Raw genomic sequence first — 20447 nt, forward strand, 5'->3', positions numbered from 1 at the left:
TGGTGCACTTCACAAAATAGATGGCATTATGAGGGAGGAAAATTTTGTGGATATATTGAAGCAATATCTCAAGACATCAGTCAGGAAGTTAAAGCTTGGTCGCAAATGGGTCTTCCAAATGGACAAATGGCTTAAGAACAACAAAGTCAAGGTATTGGAGTGGCCATCACAAAGCCCTGACCTCAATCCTACAGAAAATGTGTGGGCAGAACTGAAAAAGCGTGTGTGAGCAAGGAGGCCTACAAACCTGACTCAGTTACACCAGCTCTGTCAGGAGGAATGGGCCAAAATTCACCCAACTTATTGTGGGAAGCTTGTGGAAGGCTACCTGACATGTTTGACTCAAGTTAAACAATTTAAAGGCAATGTACCAAATTCTAATTGAGTGTATGTAAACTTCTGACCCACTGGGAATGTGATGAAAGAAATAAAAGCTGAAATAAATCATTATTTCTATTATTATTCTGACATTTCACATTCTTAAAATAAAGTGGTGATCCTAACTGACCTAAGACAGGGAATTATTACTAGGATTAAATGTCAAGAATTGTGAAAAACTGAGTTTAAATGTATTTGGCTAAGGTGTATGTAAACTTCCGACTTCAACTATATATACAAGGCAAAAAGTGAATTGCTTTGCCACAATTTTTGCAGTATTAGCTTAGTTTTGGAATATTTTTATTCTGTACAGGCTTCCTTCTTTTCACTCTGTCATTAATGTTAGTATTGTGGAGTAACTACAATGTTTTTGATCCATCCTCAGCTTTCTCCTATCACTTTGTAACTGTTTAAAAGTCACCATTGGCCTCATTGTGAAATCCCTGAGCAGTTTCCTTCCTCTCTGGCAATTGAGTTAACTTCTTATGGCTGCAAGGGGCAGTATTGAGTAGCCAGTTAAATGGTGCCCATTTCAAACGGCCTCGTACTCAATTCTTGCTAGTACAATATGCATATTATTATTACTATTGGATAGAAAACACTCTCTAGTTTCTAAAACCGTTTGAATTATTTCTCTGAGTGAAACAGAACTCATTCTGCAGCACATTTCCTGACCAGGAAGTGGAATGTCAGAAATCGATGCTCTGTTCAACTTCCTGCCTATACATGGGCATTATACGTAAGAGTCTACGTACACTTCATACACCTTCCCCTGGTTGTCAAGAGGCGGTGAGAGAAGAAATTTCGTGTTTATCTTGGTCTGAGGTGGAATTAAAGCTCTTTGTATGACGTGACCGTCCATTTCCTGTTTCTGGAGCGCGCGAAAGGGGACATGGATTTGCCTTCTGTTTAGCTGTCGTTATGGACGACTAACATCTCCGGTTTAGATTGTATTTGATACATGTGACCATATCACCGTAAAGTATGTTTTTTCAATATAGTTTAATCAGATTATTGAAATTTTTTCGGGAGTTTTGCCGTGTTCCGTTCTCTGACTTTGTTGACGTTGGAGAGATCCGTGCCACTTGGCAAGTGCCCATGCTAAATGATGAGGGAAATTTGCCGTTCCAGATCCAAACAACGACTGTTCTGGACAAAGGACACCTTGTCCAACATTCTGACGGAAGATCACCAAAAGTAAGAAACATTTTATGATGCTATTTCTAATATCTGTCGTGCATGTGAACTGGTCGTCGGCGCCCAAGTGTTTCTGGCTATTGTGGCTACGCTAATATAACGCTACATTTTGTTTTCGCTGTAAAACATTTAATAAATCGGAAATATTGTCTGGAATCACAAGATCTTTCAATTGCTGTACACTATGTATTTTTCAGAAATGTTTTATGATGAGTAATTAGGTATTTGACGTTGGTGTCTGTAAATATTATGGCTGCTTTCGGTGCAATTTCTGATTGTAGCTGAAATGTAAACTATGATTTATACCTGAAATATGCAAATTTTTCGAACAAAACATATGCTATACAATAAATATGTTTTCAGACTGTCATCTGATGAAGTTGTTTCTTGGTTAGTGGCTATTTATATCTTTATTTGGTCGAATTTGTGATAGCTACTGATGGAGTAAAAAACTGATGGAGTAAGAAAAGTGGTGTCTTTTGCTAACGTGGTTAGCTAATAGATTTACATATTGTGTCTTCCCTGTAAAACATTTTAAAAATCGGACATGTTGGCTTGATTCACAAGATGTGTACCTTTCATATGCTGTATTGGACTTGTTAATGTGTGAAAGTTAAATATTTAAAAAATATATATTTTGAATTTTCGCGCCCTGCACTTTGAGCTGGCTGTTGTCATAAGTGTACCGACGTCGGGCTTGCACGCCAAACAGGTTAAGAAGGATATCTGTGTAACGGCTGTCGACGTCGTTCTCCTCCTCAGACGAGGAGGAGCATGGATCGGATCAACACGCAGCGAGGTATGTAGACATGATGATTTTAATAATAATAACGAAGACGAAAATACACTTGAACAAACTACAAAACAACAAACGACGTTAAACAGACCTGAACATGAGAACTTACATAACACGAAGAACGCACAAACAGGAACAGACTAAACAAACGAAACAGTCCCGTGTGGTACGACATACACAGACACGGAAGACAATCACCCACAAACAAACAGTGACAACAGCCTACCTTAATATGGTTCTCAATCAGAGGAAACGTCAAACACCTGCCTCTAATTGAGAACCATATCAGGCAACACATTTAACCCAACATAGAAACACATAACATAGAATGCCCACCCCAACTCACGCCCTGACCAACTAAACACATACAAAAACAATGGAAAACAGGTCAGGAACGTGACAGAACCCCCCCCTCAAGGTGCGAACTCCGGGCGCACAACCAAAGTCTAGGGGAGGGTCTGAGTGGGCATCTGTCCACGGTGGCGGCTCCGGCTCCGGACGTGGTCCCCACCCCACCATAGTCAATCCCCGCTTCCGTAGCCTCCTCCCAATGGCCACCCTCCAAATTAACCCCACTGGATTAAGGGGCAGCACCGGACTAAGGGGCAACACCGGAATGAGGGGCAACACCAGAATGAGGGGCAGCTCCGGACTGAGGGGCAGCTCCGGACTGAATGGCAGCTCCGGACTGAGTGGCGGATCCTGGCTGGCTGGCTCTGGCGGATCCTGGCTGGCTGGCTCTGGCGGATCCTGGCTGGCTGGCTCTGGCGGATCCTGGCTGGCTGGCTCTGGCGGATCCTGGCTGTCTGGCGGCTCTGGCTGCTCATGTCTGGCGGAAGGCTCTGGCTGCTCCTGTCTGGCGGAAGGCTCTGGCTGCTCCTGTCTGGCGGAAGGCTCTGGCTGCTCCTGTCTGGCGGACGGCTCTAGCGGCTCCTGTCTGGCAGATGGCTCTGAAGGCTCATGACAGACGGGCGGCTTTGAAGTCTCAGTACAGACGGGCGGCTTTGAAGGCTCAGTACAGACGGGCAGTTCATGCGGCGCTTGGCAGACGGACAGTTCAGACGGCGTTGGGCAGACGGGCAGTTCAGGCGCCGTTGGGCAGACGGGCAGTTCAGACGGCGTTGGGCAGACGGGCAGTTCAGGCGCCGCTGGGCAGACGGCAGACTCTGGCCGGCTGAGACGCACTGTAGGCCTGGTACGTGGTGCCGGAACTGGAGGTACCGGGCTAAGGACACGCACCTTCAGGCTAGTGCGGGGAGCAGCAACAGGACGCACAGGACTCTGGAGGCGCACAGGAGGCTTGGTGCGTGGTGTAGGCACTGGTGGTAATGGGCTGGAGACACGCACCATAGGGCTAGTGCGTGGAGGAGGAACAGGGCTCTGGAGACGCACAGGAGGCTTGGTGCGTGGTGCCGGTACTGGTGGTAATGGGCTGGAGACACGCACCACAGGGCTAGTGCGTGGAGGAGGAACAGGGCTCTGGAGACGCACAGGAAGCCTGGTGCGTGGTGTAAGCACTGGTGGTACTGGGCTGGGGCGGGGAGGTGGCGCCGGATATACCGGACCATGCAGGCGTACTGGCTCCCTTGAGCACTGAGCCTGCCCAACCTTACCTGGTTGTATGCTCCCCGTAGCCCGACCAGTGCGGGGAGGTGGAATAACCCGCACTGGGCTATGTAGGCGAACCGGGGACACCATGCGTAAGGCTGGTGCCATGTATGCCGGCCCGAGGAGACGCACTGGTGGCCAGATGCGTTGGGCCGGCTTCATGACATCCTTTACCGTCCAGTATTTCCTCCCATGTCCAGAAATCCTGTGATCGCTGCTGTTGCTTTTCACGCTGCTTGGTCCTTGTTTGGTGGGTGATTCTGTAACGGCTGTCGACGTTGTTCTCCTCCTCAGACGAGGAGGAGCATGGATCGGACCAGCATGGATCGGACCAGAGGTATGTAGACATGATGATTTTAATAATAATAACGAAGACGAAAATACACTTGAACAAACTACAAAACAACAAACGACGTTAAACAGACCTGAACATGAGAACTTACATAACACGAAGAACGCACGAACAGGAACAGACTAAACAAACGAAACAGTCCCGTGTGGTACGACATACACAGACACGGAAGACAATCACCCACAAACAAACAGTGAGAACAGCCTACCTTAATATGGTTCTCAATCAGAGGAAACGTCAAACACCTGCCTCTAACTGAGAACCATATCAGGCAACACATTTAACCCAACATAGAAACACATAACATAGAATGCCCACCCCAACTCACGCCCTGACCAACTAAACACATACAAAAACAATGGAAAACAGGTCAGGAACGTGACAATCTGTATCTGGTACACCATCTAATATGTAATTAATCATTTCACAGTCCACAAAGGGACACACAATGTCTGTTAGTTCTTTTTACCCGTTTACCAAGGTACTGTGAGGTACTGGAAATCCTCTGCTATTTGTGGTTGAACCTGTGTTTGCAATTCACTGCTCGACTGAGGGACCTTACAAATAACTGTATGTATGGGGTACAGAGATGAGGTAGTCATTCAAAAATCATGTTAAACCCTATAATTGCACACAGAGTGTGTATTCCTGACAGGTGTCACTGTCATTGTACTAATTCTCTCACTGTTCTCTCCCGTCTTCACAATGACACAAAGGTGTCAACCGTTGTGTGTGTTTCTGTGTTCTAATATGAGATGGCTGCCATACACAAGGGATTATGGCACACACACACACGCACGCACGCACGCACGCACGCACGCACGCACGCACGCACGCACGCACGCACGCACACACACACACACACACACACACACACACACACACACACACACACACACACACACACACAAAGTTACTTCACAGACAAAGCCTCTTTCCTCAGTTCTCCTCCCTCCTGGAAGGCCTAGTGTCTCTTAGCACCATTGAACTGCCCTCTCTGGGGCTGTTGTGACATAATTACTATATCAGACCCTCTGTGTAATTCCTGCTTTTCTGCTCCCGTCTTTCCCTCCCCCTGTCTCCCCTCTGCCTCCTCTATGCCTCCACTCTGTCTCCTCTACAGTGAACTCCAAACGTATTGGCACAGCAACACATGTTTGGTTATTTCGGCTCTGTACTAGAGTACTTTAGATTTGAAATCCTACAACAACTATGGGTGTTAAATAGCAGACTGTCAGCTTTGATTTTAGGGGTTTCATCTATATCAGGTAAACCATTTTAGAAATTTACAGCACAGGAAAAATCCTATAGAAACACTTGGTTCAGTTTTCTTTCCACCAGACACTGGGAGATGAATTCACCTTTCAGCAGGACAATAAGCTAAAACAAGGCCAAATCTACACTGGAGTTGCTTACCAAGAAGACAGTGAATCTTCCTGAGTGGCCGAGTTACAGTTTTGACTTAAATCTACTTGAAAATCTATGGAAAAATCTGAAAATGGTTGTCAAGCAATTATCAACAACCAATTTGACAGAGCTCAAAGAATTTTGAAAATAGTGAAATATTTCTGTATTTAATTTTCAAGAAATTTGCAAAAAGGTCTAAAAACATGTTTTCACTTTGTCATTGTGGGGTATTGTGTGTAGATGTGTGAGATAAAAATATATATATTTAATCAATTTTGAATTCAGACTGTAACATAACAAAATGTGGAATAAGTCAAGGGGTATGAATACTTTCAGAGATCATAGCAGGTAGATGTGAAGCATAAAAATACTTTTAAGTACTACTTAAGTCGTTTTTGGGGGCATCTGTACTTTACTATTTACATTTTTGACAACTTTTACTTTTACTCCACTCCATTCCTAAAGAAAAACATTTACATTTTACTCCTTAAATTTTCCCTGACACACAAAAGTACTCGTTACATTTAGAATGCTTAAACAGGACAAAATGATGGCACCTATTAATATAATGCTTTGTCATCTCTACCGCCTCTGATCTGGAGGACTCACAAAACACTACTACTACTGTGTTTGTAAATTATGTCTGAGTGTTGGAGTGTGCACCTTTCTGTCCTTAATTGAAAAATAATACCAAAATAGTGCCGTCTAGTTTGCTTAATATAAGGAATTGATGTATAGCATTTACTTTTACTTTATACTTTTACTCAAGTATGACAATGTTGTACTTTTTCTACCACTGCACTTAAGGACATTTAAAACCAGATACTTTTAGACTTTTGCTCAAGTAGTATTTTACTGGATAACTTTCACTTTTACTTGACTAATTTTCTGTTAAGGTATCTTTACTTTTACTCAAGTATGACAATTGAGTGCTTTTTCCACCACTTCCTGTATCTAGGTTGGAGACCGTGTTCAGTCGGAGTTGATCAATCTGTGTTTTCAGTTAATTGGTTATTAGACCAACATTTAAGTTATCAACAGCTGTGGCACTGTAGGTCATTGCCATTTTAAAGATATACTGTAAGATTAACACTTGTTTGGTCGATAAATACTGTGTAATAGAGCTGTGAAATACACCTCTTAATAAAAGTGAATGAATCGCTTTTGGGTTACCGTGAATACCATTCGCCAGATCATAGTTTATCTGCATTTTTTTGGATGAATAATACGGTACAAAAAATACAACATATTTTCATGGGTAGAAAGAATAGGGAGGCAAAATGAGATTGCCTTCCCAAAGAAATCAATTTGACTTTTGATTCCTATAACAAGATGTAACACTACATGTCTCTCTTTTTGGGCCACTAATGGAGAGGAGCATTGCAATTTGGGAGAAAGTAATAGCTCCGAGCTTTCAGCCTCTATACTCCCCTGAGATTCATGAAATCAAGTGTGTGCGTGTAAAGATCGGTCGATAGATTTGAATGACAGAAACACATTCGGCTGTTTAGCTCTGTGTTTGGGAAGTGAGACTGCATGTGATATTGAATAGCTGAATAGCAGTCTGTCTACGCAGGATCGAGTGTCAGTCTGTGCGATGTATAAGTGCAGACCATGAATCAGGTATGATGGAGGGTTTGGCCAACATGGTAACACGAACACATGTTGGCTCCATCATAGAATAGGTATCAAAGGCTCAAAGATGACGCCTAAATAACCAGTCATGTCAAATATGGGTTGGAGCTAAGCTGGCCAAACTCTCTCCATGTATAGTATGATTGCCTTTCAGTGAAAATATGGTGTGTCTATTATAGCCAATCATGTCAGGTGTTGGTTGAAGCCAAATTGGCCATACTGTCCATAGAAATTGTGTTGGAGTACAAAAATGGCATCCTTAGCCAATTAAGTCAGGTTTCAGTTGGAACTGAGTTGGCCAAACTATGTTCATGTTACGATTGCCTTGGACTGCAAAAAATGGCATCTTTAGCCAGTCATGTCCTGTTTGGGTTGGAACAGAGTTGGCCAGACTGTCCCTCTACGATTGCCTTTTTAGTGCAAATATGGCGTCTATAACTAATCATGTCAGGATTCGTTCCGAACCAGGTTGGTCAAACTCTTTGGTGCAAACATGACGTCCAACAAACTCAGCTTTGGACACTGTGACCCACCTGTCTGCGCAGATCCCTGGTCTTCTTGGTCATCTTGTCGATGGCAGAGTTCAGCGGGTCTCCTTTCTCTTTCCTGCCAGTCTGTAGAGAGAGAGAGGGGGGGGGAACAGAGAGACACAGTGTTACCTCAGTGTTACCTGTGTAACATTACTAATTCATCATCACACACACAATTGCTCACATCAAAAAAGTGCATTATGCTTGTAATACACTACAGGAGGGAATGGGAGCACAAAGGTTTGTGCTGCGGTTAAAAGGGAGGAGGGGAATAATTCCTGGAATACTCTCTGCCTCCGGTTTCTTATACAGTAAGTGCCTTTGGCTGTTCAAGATGTAAGAGAAAGCAGCAGGGCTGGATAAAAGAAGAACGTGAGGGTACTAGAATACACACCGATTGAGAAGGAGAGTACAGAGCAAATAAGATGGAGTGGTGACAGACATCAGATGAAGACGACTTGCATGGGAGCAACTATGGAACCCTTTCTGAGAAATTCCATCAAACATGAAACCAAGTTAGCAGGTGAGGTACTGTAGGCTTTGGAGGTACACAAGCAATTGTAACTAGGTGGGTTTCTGTACATGCTAACTAGGCCACTTGGACTGGGTTGGTAACACCAGCCGAACACTACGAACGGCAGCTTTAATCCAGCTTCTATCTCAAGGGGTTTTAGCGCTCAACAAATGACGCCAATTGTTGTTAGTGAATGTGTGACTAAAAATACTAAATTATAGCTTCTTTCTCAAGGGTCTTTAGCTGTCACTGAATAAACCCCTATTCTCTTAGCGAGTAAGCGGCTAGAAAGACAAAACAGAGAGAGAGAGAGAGGGGTCAATATGAGGCCTTGTCTTGTTGGAGAACAATTAGGAGTTTCTGTGGTGTTAGCGGCAGCTAGGCTGCTGGCCCTTCCTTCTGCCCCCTCTTCCCCCAGGCCCTCTCAGACAGTCCACAGCTGGTTACAGTCACAAGTGTCACCTCACGCTAAATGACAATAACATCTATCCCACTCTCTCTCCCTCCCTCTCCCTGACTTTCACTTTCTCTTTCTCTGTTTCTTTCTTTTCTCTCTCTCTCTTTTTTTCTCTCAAAAAATAGAACAATCAAGTGGTGGCCATTAAATATTGATGGCAGACTAAAGGCGAGCGATGTTCCATTTCAAGGGTCACGGTGCTGCAGCAAAGTAGGTGAGATTCCATCTATTGTCTCAGGGATCGGGCGAGGAGGGGGGGGGGCGAACAGGGGGCAAGCAACAGGCAGCGTTCCCTAGGGGGCCTGGGAAAAGGACTTGGGCTCGCCGGGCCGGGCGGTTGGCTGGTTGGCGGTTGGATGCATTGTCATGCCTCAAGCTGTGAACAGTTAATAAGTATAAAACAGATTGCCTATCAGAGATATAAAATCCATTACCGCCTGATGGAATCAAAGGAGAATCACTGCCAGAGAGAAGGATAAACGGTCCTCCCCAAAAAATATTCATTGTTTATGGGCTACGGCGAGCGTAAATAATGCTGAAGCTGAGACAATGATATTCCAAAGCATTCTGGTAATTACCTTAGTAGACTCCCTTTCATTTTCGCAGTGACCCCTTTGGAGCGTATGGGGTCCCATTTGGAGGCCTATGATGATGAAAGGGGAGATAACCTTTGCGTCGGGGACTTCCATTAAATATGGCATAAAGATGCTATCATTAATGTTGTGTTAGGAATTTGTTTGGGAGGGTTTAATATGGTGATTAGGGTGGGCGATGAGGCGGCTTGATTCCTACAGTCCGGGGTTAGATGTCAGGGGTTAGGCATTGCCCACAGCTACGCTTCTTAACCTCTTAACCTCGGGAGGGAGGGATGGATGGAGAGGAGAAGAGAGAGGGAGAGGAGAATAAAAATGACAAGAAAGGGAGAGGAAGAGAACGAGCGATAAATTAATGGCAAAAATGAAGGTGAGTGAATGCAAGAAAGAGGGGAGACAAACAGATGCTAAAAAGAGAGCAAGGGGAGCGATACATTGGACATACAGTATGTAGGGGACTTCAGTAGAATCCTTGGGGATGTAAGAAGGCGGGTTTAAACAAACCCCCGTTAACAAACACTGTTTGCCACATTCAACATGAATTCAGTGACAACCAGGTGCAATCTGCTGGCTAGACTGACAGCTCGGTTCATTAGAAGCGGTCTCTTACTGCAATACCTTAGTTAGCGAGCCCATCAAAGATCCGAATCAACAGATTGTACAGAGACGCCGGTGATACTCCAGTCAAAGCAACAGCAGAGAATACAACATTAATTGCCTGGTTGCCGTAGCAACCCCATTCCAATTCCAGCCCTACAGTGGAGTGTGTTAACATCATTATCTTGGTGGGAAGAGAGAGCAACCTAACATCTACAGATGTAGGATCTTAATTTGATCACTCTTTTGTTGCCCAGCAGGAAATGCAAACTTGTAGCGTATTCAAGATTTACAAAGGCTTCTAAAGTTTGTAATGTCAAACTTGACTTGACCTAATGATACATCTCTCAACCCCCTACAAAAATGTCCATTAATTAGAATCCACATAATAATACACATTTCCTTGTGCTGCAGGATTATTTTCATGCTGTGGCAAACTGGCTGAAATTAAGATCCTACATCTGTACACGTTCTCCCCTCCTAGCCTAGCAAAGAAGCAGAATAATAATAATATGGAGGGTAGTGTAGATACTGGACATACCGATGAGTGGTAAGGATGACCATTTACATGAACGGTTAGGCATATTTTGGATGTGAACACCATATCCTCATTATGTCACTATGGGAGAGTTCCGCATGTCTGGTCCACTCTATTACAGAGCCATTACAATACTACATCCACTCCGCTATACAATGCTAGATACGGGAGATAATGGTGGCCCTTATAGCCCTCAATGTGACGTTCCTCATATTACAGGCCTACACATTGTTGTGTGTCCTTGGCTAGATATCCCACTTCAGTCTTGTTGGAGTGTTCATTATTTGTCCCACTGAACTGAACCAAGTCTAAGTCCCAAATGACACCCTATTCCCTATATAGTGCAATACTTTTGACCAGGGCCCTGTCTCCGTTGACTGAACTATAGATTTCTTAAAGGAGATGTTGTGCTATGGAGGATGTATGTGTCGTGTTACCATTATCCGTATGATACTGAAAGCAGAAAAGAACACTCAACGTCATCTGTCGTCTATTTGTCTATTTTGTGCCCCAATCAGAATTCAGATCAGACCTCTCCAACTCCCTTCATTCATTCTTTCATTCTTTGGTTTCTTTTTTTTTTTGTCATTCTCCGCGCGTGGTGCCTCGAGGTTAACGTTTTCTGTCACTCTCAATGTGTTTGTCACCACCAGGGCTATAAACATTATTGTTTCCCATTAGTCCTGAAATTGCTTCCCATCAAACAAGACAAAAAAAAATTGCGAGAGGGGAATGCCCCCAGCAGATCGCTCTAAACGGCGATGGCCCCCCTCTTTAAAACCGCGCCTCCACCGCCCGAGAGCATTCTCGGGCCAATCATAGCAATTTAAACGGTGTCCAGGCCCTTCGGGCCCCTCTGCCTGTCCACAGGGTCTTATTTGGGTCCCTGGGAGAAGTAGGCACCGGCGAGGGGGTAGGCACGACCCAAGGGTTATACACTCCAAAAGACCTATTACAGAGCAGGAACAACTTCCTGTCCTAATAAAACAACCAATCAGAGACCTCTATTTTGTGACATGCAACAATGGAGTGATAACCTACTGTAAGTGACAGCCATACGGGTTGCAAGACAGCACAAACACATCGAGGATCAGGTTAATGGAGTGGACTGTTCTTCCAGAATATTCTTACCTTATCATGAGGGGTTATTCAAGTGACCCTCTTGTCCTATTTTTTTAATTACTGTTACTTTTTTCGAAATATTGTCTGGTCTGGTTCAAGAGGAGTGAGATCTTGCCTGACACACTTAGCACGTGGGTTTATGTGGAGACTCTCTTATGGAGTACTTCAACTGGCACTTGAATAGGTCACTCTTGTGAAAGAGATGTGATCTCAATGAGAATAACCCACGTAAATAAAGAACGCAAACATGGCCCTCCAAATTGTGACTATTTGTACGTTTTATAAATATTGCCTGGCCTTGGGTATTGTTCTGTTCAAGACGATTGAGATCGATGACAGCCCATGGTAAATACACGTCTCTGTGTACAGCGAGGCAGTGAGTGTCAACGACTGAGTGGGAACCCTACACAATGTCTACATCCCTAGTCCTATTTGGGGTCAAAGGTTAGGTCTAAAAGTTCTGGTCTCTGAAAGACAACCATGAAAATAAAAAGGTCCATTGAAATAGATATGATTGCTCCCATTCATTTAATGTATTGCTGTTTTGCCCTAGGACCAAGGCCACTGCAACCAGTTGATACATGGATTTTCCCCCATATAGATGTTGAGCAGCATTAGGAAGTCATCATTTGACACACACACACACACACACACACACACACACACACACACACACACACACACACACACACACACACACACACACACACACACATTCCTCAGCCACAGTCCTAATGGTAATAGAGCACAGTGCACCAAACAGTGAGGAGAAACCCTCAGTCTCATAATCTGGATTGATAGGCCCGGGCTGCAAGCCCATATTTAACTAGGCAAGGGGAATGGAACATCTTCAGCTCTTTTAAGGTTCCTTGGAGAACTCTTGCCCGATAAAGAACCTTTGAATTAACCAAATGAGACCCACCGTATTGCAGGAACGTTTATTGACTTCTAACCCTTTTTATTAAACATGTTTTTGAGCTACAGACTTCTGGGTTGTACCATTGGATTTGTCTATTTCCATCAGTCTGTGATTAACGGTGGCTGAGCTAGAGTGGTGTTTCTGAGCTAGAGTGGTGTTTGTGAGCTAGAGGGGTGTTTGTGAGCTAGAGTGGTGTTTGTGAGCTAGAGTGGTGTTTGTGAACTAGAGTGGTGTTTGTGAACTAGAGTGGTGTTTGTGAGCTAGAGTGGTGTTTGTGAACTAGAGTGGTGTTTGTGAACTAGAGTGGTGTTTGTGAACTAGAGTGGTGCTTGTGAGCTAGAGTGGTGTTTGTGAACTAGAGTGGTGTTTGTGAGCTAGAGTGGTGTTTGTGAACTAGAGTGGTGTTTGTGAGCTAGAGTGGTGTTTGTGAGCCAAGGGGGGATCCCGAAGGGGTCCAGGGCCAGGTCTTTTTACAAAAACGTCTATGAAAAGTTGAGACTCTCACAAACACACACATTTTGCTCTATAACACTCACAAGCTACACAAGAGTCGTTAGAAGGTAAGGGTTCTTCTACATTCCAAGGACATAGTGTCTATTATACTGTAGTAAGCTCAGAAAGTGGCTGTCACAAACTCCATACTCCACACAGTTGTCACTGACTATTTGGATTTTAATTTCCCGCTACGCTTATCAATTCTGTAGTTACAACATTCATATCAATTCATTTTGATCAGATCTTTGTATTGGTAACCTTATAATATGTCAACTAGTGTCACGTTCCTGACCTGTTTTCTGTTAGTTTTTGTATGTGTTAGTTGGTCAGGACGTGAGTTTGGGTGGGCAGTCTATGTTTTCTGTTTCTATGTTGGTTTAAAGGGTGACCTGATATGGCTCTCAATTAGAGGCAGGTGGTTTTCATTTCCTCTGATTGAGAGTCATATTAAGGTAGGTGTTTTCACACTGTGTGTTGTGGGTGGTTGTCTCCTGTGTCAGTGTCTGTATGTTACGCCACACGGGACTGTTTTCGGTTTTGTTTGTTCGTTCGTTTTATGTAGTCAGTTTTCCTGTTATTGCGTTCTTCGTGTTTCATGTAAGTTCGTCGTCCAGGTCTGTCTACATCGTTTATTTGTTTTGTTAATTATTCAAGTGTAGTTCGTTTTTTCGTCTTGTTTAAATAAATCATGTCATCACACAACGCTGCATTTTGGTTCAATCCCTGCTCCTCCTCTTCGGATGAAGAGGAGGAGGAAAGCCGTTACAACTAGTTTCGTCTTCTACTTGTAGCCCTGGTTGTCCTGAAAATAAAATGATGTGTGTAACATTTCTTGTGTTGATTCAAGAGTGAAATTAACACTGTAAATAGTTAAATTAACACTCAGTTGCATAAAATAAACTCAAATGTTACCTTTCCCGCAGTCAAATGACCAAATCGAGGCCTCATGGGTGGAATGTTATTTATATATATATTTTTCTTCATAAAATCTGGTGTTTCCATGTCAAATGATTTTGTTATATTTCAGTCTTCTGTGATTATATATATATATATATATATATATATATAAAAAGTGTCATATTGTGATAAAAACTCACAATTTAATGCATTTTAACTCTATATCTGACAGGTATTTCCTTTTTTTAACCTCTACTGGATCAGTGTCCTTAAACCGAGACGGTTGTTGCTCAATATATGATAATGTGACTAGAAAACGTTGTATACGACAGCCAACTTTCCGGGACATAAACATATCTTATATGGACAGAAAGCTTAAAATATTGTTAATCTAACTGCAGTGTGTAATAGCTACTGTAAATTGGACACTGCAGTGTCCTAACTGCAGTGTCCAATTTACAGTAGCTATTACAGCAAAACAAATACCATGCTATTGTTTGAGGATAGTGCACAACAACAAAACATTTTTATTACGCCAACTGGTTTGATATATTCACCTGTGAAGGTAAATAATGTACTTACACTCAGTAATCTTGTCCCAGAGATAAAATGTAGCATAGTTTTGTTTGATGAAATCCATGTTTATATTCAAATCCAAGAACTGGGTTCTACAGTTTGACCTCACCTATCTTAGTATATGGCCTTTCTCTTGCATTTCTAAGATGATGGAACAAAAAAATAAATAGAAAATGCATGTTTTTTTGTTTGTATTGTCTTTTACCAGATCTAATGTGTTATATTCTCTCATATTTCCACAAACTTCAAAGTGATTCCTTTCAAATGGTATAAAGAATATGCATATCCTTGCTTCAGGACCTGAGCTACATGCAGTTACAGTTGAAGTCAGAAGTTTACATACACTTAGGTTGGAGTCATTAAAACTCGTTTTTCAACCAATCTACAAATTTCTTGTTAACAAACTATAGTTTTGGCATGTTGGTTAGGACATCTACTGTGTGCATGACAGTGAGCATGATAGTAATTTTTCCAACAATTGTTTACAGACAGATTATTTCACTTATAACTCACTGTATCACAATTCCAGTGGGTCAGAAGTTTACATGCACTAAGTTGACTGTGCCTTTAAACAGCTTGGAAAATTACAGAAAATTATGTCATGGCTTTAGAAGCTTCTGATAGGCTAATTGACATAATTTGAGTCAATTGGAGGTGAACCTGTGGATGTGTTTCAAGGCCTACCTTCAAACTCAGTGCCTCTTTGCTTGACATCATGGGAAAATCAAAAGAAATCATCCAAGACCTCAGGAAGAAAATTGTAGACCTCCACAAGTCTGGTTCATCCTTGGGAGCAATTTCCAAACGCCTGAAGGTACCACGTTCATCTGTACAAACAATAGTACGCAAGTATTTACACCATGCGACCACGCAGCCATCATACCACTCAGGAAGGAGACGCGTTCTGACTCCTAGAGATGAACGTACTTCGGTGCAAAAGTTGCAAATCAATCCCAGAACAACAGCAAAGGACCTTGTGAAGATGCTGGAGGAAACATCTATATACACCGTAAAACGAGTCTTATATCGACATAACCTAAAAAGCCGCTCAGCAAGGAAGAAGCCACTGCTCCAAAACCGCCATAAAAAAGCCAGACTACGGTTTGCAACTGCACATGGGGACAAATATCATACTTTTTGGAGAAATGTCCTCTGGTCTGATGAAATGCTTGCAATTAATAGTAACCAGAATTGAACCTAAACCATGAACATCATTATCATATTTCCCAACATACTCTATTGCAGGTTGATTTGTTAAATTGTTTGTTTCAATCTATATTTCTTTCACTGATTGATTCATTAATTCATATTTTGCAACTCAAATATAAATAACATAAATTTTTCTAAATTATTCTGTTTAAATTAAATGAATCTGTTACTTGGACTTAATGCACCCGCTACTGAAATGGTTGTTCAAGTTTAGATGTTTAAGGTAGTCGCATATCTTAGTCTTTCCAACAATCTGTCATTTTGAATGCAGATTGCAGGTGAATAGAAATTCTAAATGTTGTACATCCCCACTCTGGATGGATTCCAATAGGAATTACACATCACTTTGCAAGCCAGCATAATGTGACTTGCAGGCCTGATGTGACCTGTCAATAGAGCCTTGCATGGGCATTCATTTTAAGCCTGAGCCCTACCCATGCCTGCGACGTTCAGGCCCTACCCTACCCAGGCCCAATTGCTTCTGCGAAACGTAACCTGAAATCTGCCCAAAACCTGAAATCTGATAAAAATCCTCTGTTAGTAAATCTATTAGCTGCTCCTCTCTGTCTGTCACTCGCTCCCTGTGCGTAGCTCGCTCTGCATGCGCTCTGCTCATAGCACTCTAAGTCTGCGAATATCCATAGCAACGGCTCCGCTTGGGCTGCTCTGCTCAATGTAGAGACGAGAGAGCAGTTAGTTGACAAAACTCAAGGTATATAATTATATTACGTGAAATAATCTCTCCTATTTAATATACATTGAAGCACTTCTGACACCATGATATGATCTTAGACATACATGACTGTACTGCGCAGCAGAGCGAATGCAAATTGTGATACCTGAGCCCTGCCCGTACCCTAGTTATTGATGAAAAACAGGCCCTACCCGGCCCTAACCCCATGTATAATGTCAGGGCCCGTCGGGCTCGGGTCGGGTAGCAGAGCTCTACCTGTAAGCTATGAGTTTCAGACCACTGTATTAAAACTTGGCCCTCAAAATAATGCCTTTTGAAAAAGGTTCTGTATTGTCTTAAATAATTATATTTTAATGACAACATATGCACTTACAATCTCACTCGGTGAAGGCCACAGGACTGAGAACTACTGAATGCAACAACCATGTCTCCGTCACTAGCAAACACAGTCATGGGTGGCTCTGGTAACTCAAAAATGTACGCGACAGGTACCCTGGGAAATATTCAAATAAGGCTTAAAACCCTACAGCAAGGCAATTCAACTCTGGCCCTGGAGGGCTGAACCCTTTCCGGGTTTTGTGCATGTGCATGTGCGTGCGTATCACGCACACACACACACACACACACACACACACACACACACACACACACACACACACACACACACACACACACACACACACACACACACACACACACACAGAAGTCAGTATCACAGAGGAGAGGACATGACAACATTAGTCATCCAGGCTGCCTGGAGAGCCACATGCTAATGTGTCATTTAAGCGCTGTAGGGAGGAAGAGGATTAAGAGATCTTGCCACCCAAAGTAAAAAAGAGAGCAGAATCAGAGGATGTTCAGAATGGGAGAGCTTCTCACCTAGACTCCTGTGACTTAAAGGGGCATTCTGGGATTCAAACGACGACACAGAGTCAATAGCTATATGGTTATTTATTTCAAAGTCCAAAAATAGATGTTCCAATTCTAGATTTGACTGTTAATTAAGACTTGTATGTCTTATATGAGTTCCATCCTAGGAGAATAGGAGCATCAAAGACAAATAGATAGAGAGGAGACACTCAAAAACCGTTGTATTGTATTGCATTGTCATAATACACATCGTGGCGGAGGATTGCACTATCAATGTCATTACTTTGTATTCAAAGTCAAAAACCCTCGTCCGTGCTTTTGTGTTTTTTTTTCTCCCAAGAATTGATAATCGCCCTGGCCTAGTTGCCAGCTAGAGCTCTTCCAAATGTGCATTACGTAGATTATGAAACGGTGAAATACAGCGGCCTGAATTCTGACCAGGGAGGGAAAAACCCATCATCACACTAAACCTGTTATAGCAGGCTCGCCCTGCCTCCTAGTAGAATGCTGGATAAAGCCAGTCAAATGGCACCCTATTCCTTTCATAGTGCACTACTTTGGACCAGGGCCCATAGGGAATAGAGTTTCATTTGGGGGCGCACGTTTTTTCCCCAAAACCCCACTAAATACCTCAGAGACCTGAATATATCTTATAGTACATTACTTGTGTATCTGCGTTTCATGTCGAGTTATGTCAATACATTGTTCCATAGACGCTGGTGCAAACGGTTATTACTATCGTTGCGATGCACAATCAGAAGCTTGTAGTATCCAATTTGAAGTTATCCCCTTCATATTTATGGTAGTTAAGTCAAATCAATGCGTTGTGCCATATACCCTAGTACTAACTGTTATTACCACCATTGCAATGTACATTAAAGTCTTCGTAATTGCTATAATTATATACATATAGTTATGTCACGTCAATACGTCAATACATAGTGTCATATACCCGAGTCACTAGGGTCTAGTGGTATAACTAGCTACTATTAAATATTACTATCATTTACATCATTACAATGTATATCATCAGACATCTATTCGCCATGGAGAATGTATTGCTCATAATAAAATGTTAAATAGAAGTGTTTTGCCGTCACAACGTCATCCCGATGTTGTCAAAACGTCACCTAAATGTTAGCCTCCGACAATGAATCATAGGTTACAGTGGTTGAATCATATGCCTCACGCTCCCCATGGCCAGGTCACAGCTGTGGTCTGTCGTGTGTGTGTGTATGTGTGTGTGTGTGTGTGTGTGTGTGTGTGTGTGTGTGTGTGTGTGTGTGTGTGTGTGTGTGTGTGTGTGTGTGTGTGTGTGTGTGTGTGTGTGTATGTGTCTGTGTGCCCACCCAAACTGTACTCACACACCTTCCACACAGGTCCATTATCCACCTTGACAACACAATAGGGAACAGCAACCAACAACCCTCCATTCATCCATCACTATTCGTCCATCCATCCTCCACACACGGCATCATGTGTGTATTTCACGACACAGACCACATAACGGAGTATGCATGTTGGGGTTTCGTGGTTTCATTTCAACTCCCCAAGGTGTTGTCAATGGCTCCCATTCACAGACTGTAAGGGTCTCCCATCTGCTCATTGTTTCCCCGATTCATTCTCTAAGGGGACTCTTTCCCTTCATTCATTTTACATGGTTTTGGGTGGCATCGTGGTGATAAGCTCATACCGCTCATAGGTTCCGCGGCGGTTGGATAATGGAAGCGGTAATGGCAAAGTGATTCCAGCTTACCCAGGAGACTGGTGGATGGTAGAAACAGCTCTCGATGTGCAACAGCTGGGACCAACATGCTGTTCCTTCTCCTCATTCTCCGCTCCAATCACTCATGTACTGTAGTGCACTCAGCGCAAATTGCTTTGCTGTGCACCCTTCCCTCATCCCATCCCCACTCGCTACCCACTAATAGTGGAATAAGACATGCAATTCTCGGGCCGAGGCAGACTGAACATTATTTGGATGTCTAGTGCCATGTGAGAGCGAGCGAGGGAAAGAGAATGAGGGGGGAGAATAGAGGAGATGATGAAGGGATCTGCGTTCAATAAGGGGGCACGGTGGAGGCAGACAGCCAACGAGAGAGAGAGAGAGAGAGAGAGGGGTAGAGCAGAGAGAGAGAAAGAGAGAACGATAGAGGTATAGAAAGAGAGAATTGACAGATACCCTGTATATTGAAGAGAGAGAGAGAGAGAGAGAGAGAGAAAGAGAGAACGATAGAGGTATAGAAAGAGAGAATTGACAGATACCCTGTATATTGAAGAGAGAGAGAGAGAGAGAGAGAGAGAGAGAGAGAGAGAGAGAGGTAGAGCAGAGAGAGAGAAAGCGAGAACGATAGAGAGAGGTATAGAAAGAGAGAATTGACAGATACCCTGTACATTGAAGAGAGAGCGAGAGAGAGAGAGATAATAAAATGGTCAGACAACAAAAGAAGAGAGGGGGAGAGCTTTTTTTTGTTGGTTCGGCACAAAGCACACGTCTCATTCTCTCAAGATCAATGTGTTAAATGATATCAATTCCGGCTCCTTGTCAATTCAATTAAGGCCCAATGCAAGGAACAATTACTGTCCAGGTTGGTTACACTGACTCCAGGCTTAGAGAAAGAGGAGAAAGAGAGAGCGAGGGGAGATAGAGAGAGAGAGAAAGAAAGAGAGATCGAGAGAGAGAGGGAGAGAAACCACATTGGGTTAACAGTAGATAATGGTTCAGCCGGATCCTCATTAAGATAAGTTGAGCTGCTCTATAGCGGTGTGCGTGTGTGTGTATGTGTGTGTGTGTATGTGTATGTGTGTGTGTGTATGTGTGTGTGTGTGTGTGTGTGTGTGTGTGTGTGTGTGTGTGTGTGTGTGTGTGTGTGTGTGTGTGTGTGTGTGTGTGTGTGTGTGTGTGTGTGTGTGTGTGTGTGTCGGTGGTTCCAGGGATGTGCAGCAACCATTTGACTTGTTCTCATTAAGTGGAGCTTAAAGAGCCACAGCGAAACTGCGACCATCAGCCTGGTTTGATTACAGGATAGCAGCACAATAAACCAGCCTCTCCATGCCTCCCCA

At 43.2% G+C, this 20447-nt stretch overlaps 1 protein-coding gene across 6 annotated transcripts in view; it reads right to left on the reverse strand.

Annotated features, from left to right (window-relative positions):
- LOC120052780 (catenin alpha-2-like) overlaps positions 1-20447 on the reverse strand; it is a 654154-nt gene that overhangs the window by 156118 nt on the left and 477589 nt on the right. For all 6 annotated transcript variants that reach the window (XM_038999899.1, XM_038999897.1, XM_038999900.1 and 3 more), the window contains one exon: positions 7907-7987. In XM_038999899.1, the coding sequence (XP_038855827.1) occupies positions 7907-7987 (81 nt within the window). The remainder of the gene's footprint in view (positions 1-7906; positions 7988-20447) is intronic.

This window comes from Salvelinus namaycush, chromosome 8 (genome assembly GCF_016432855.1).
Source record: "Salvelinus namaycush isolate Seneca chromosome 8, SaNama_1.0, whole genome shotgun sequence".
NCBI classification, from domain to species: Eukaryota; Metazoa; Chordata; class Actinopteri; order Salmoniformes; family Salmonidae; genus Salvelinus; species Salvelinus namaycush.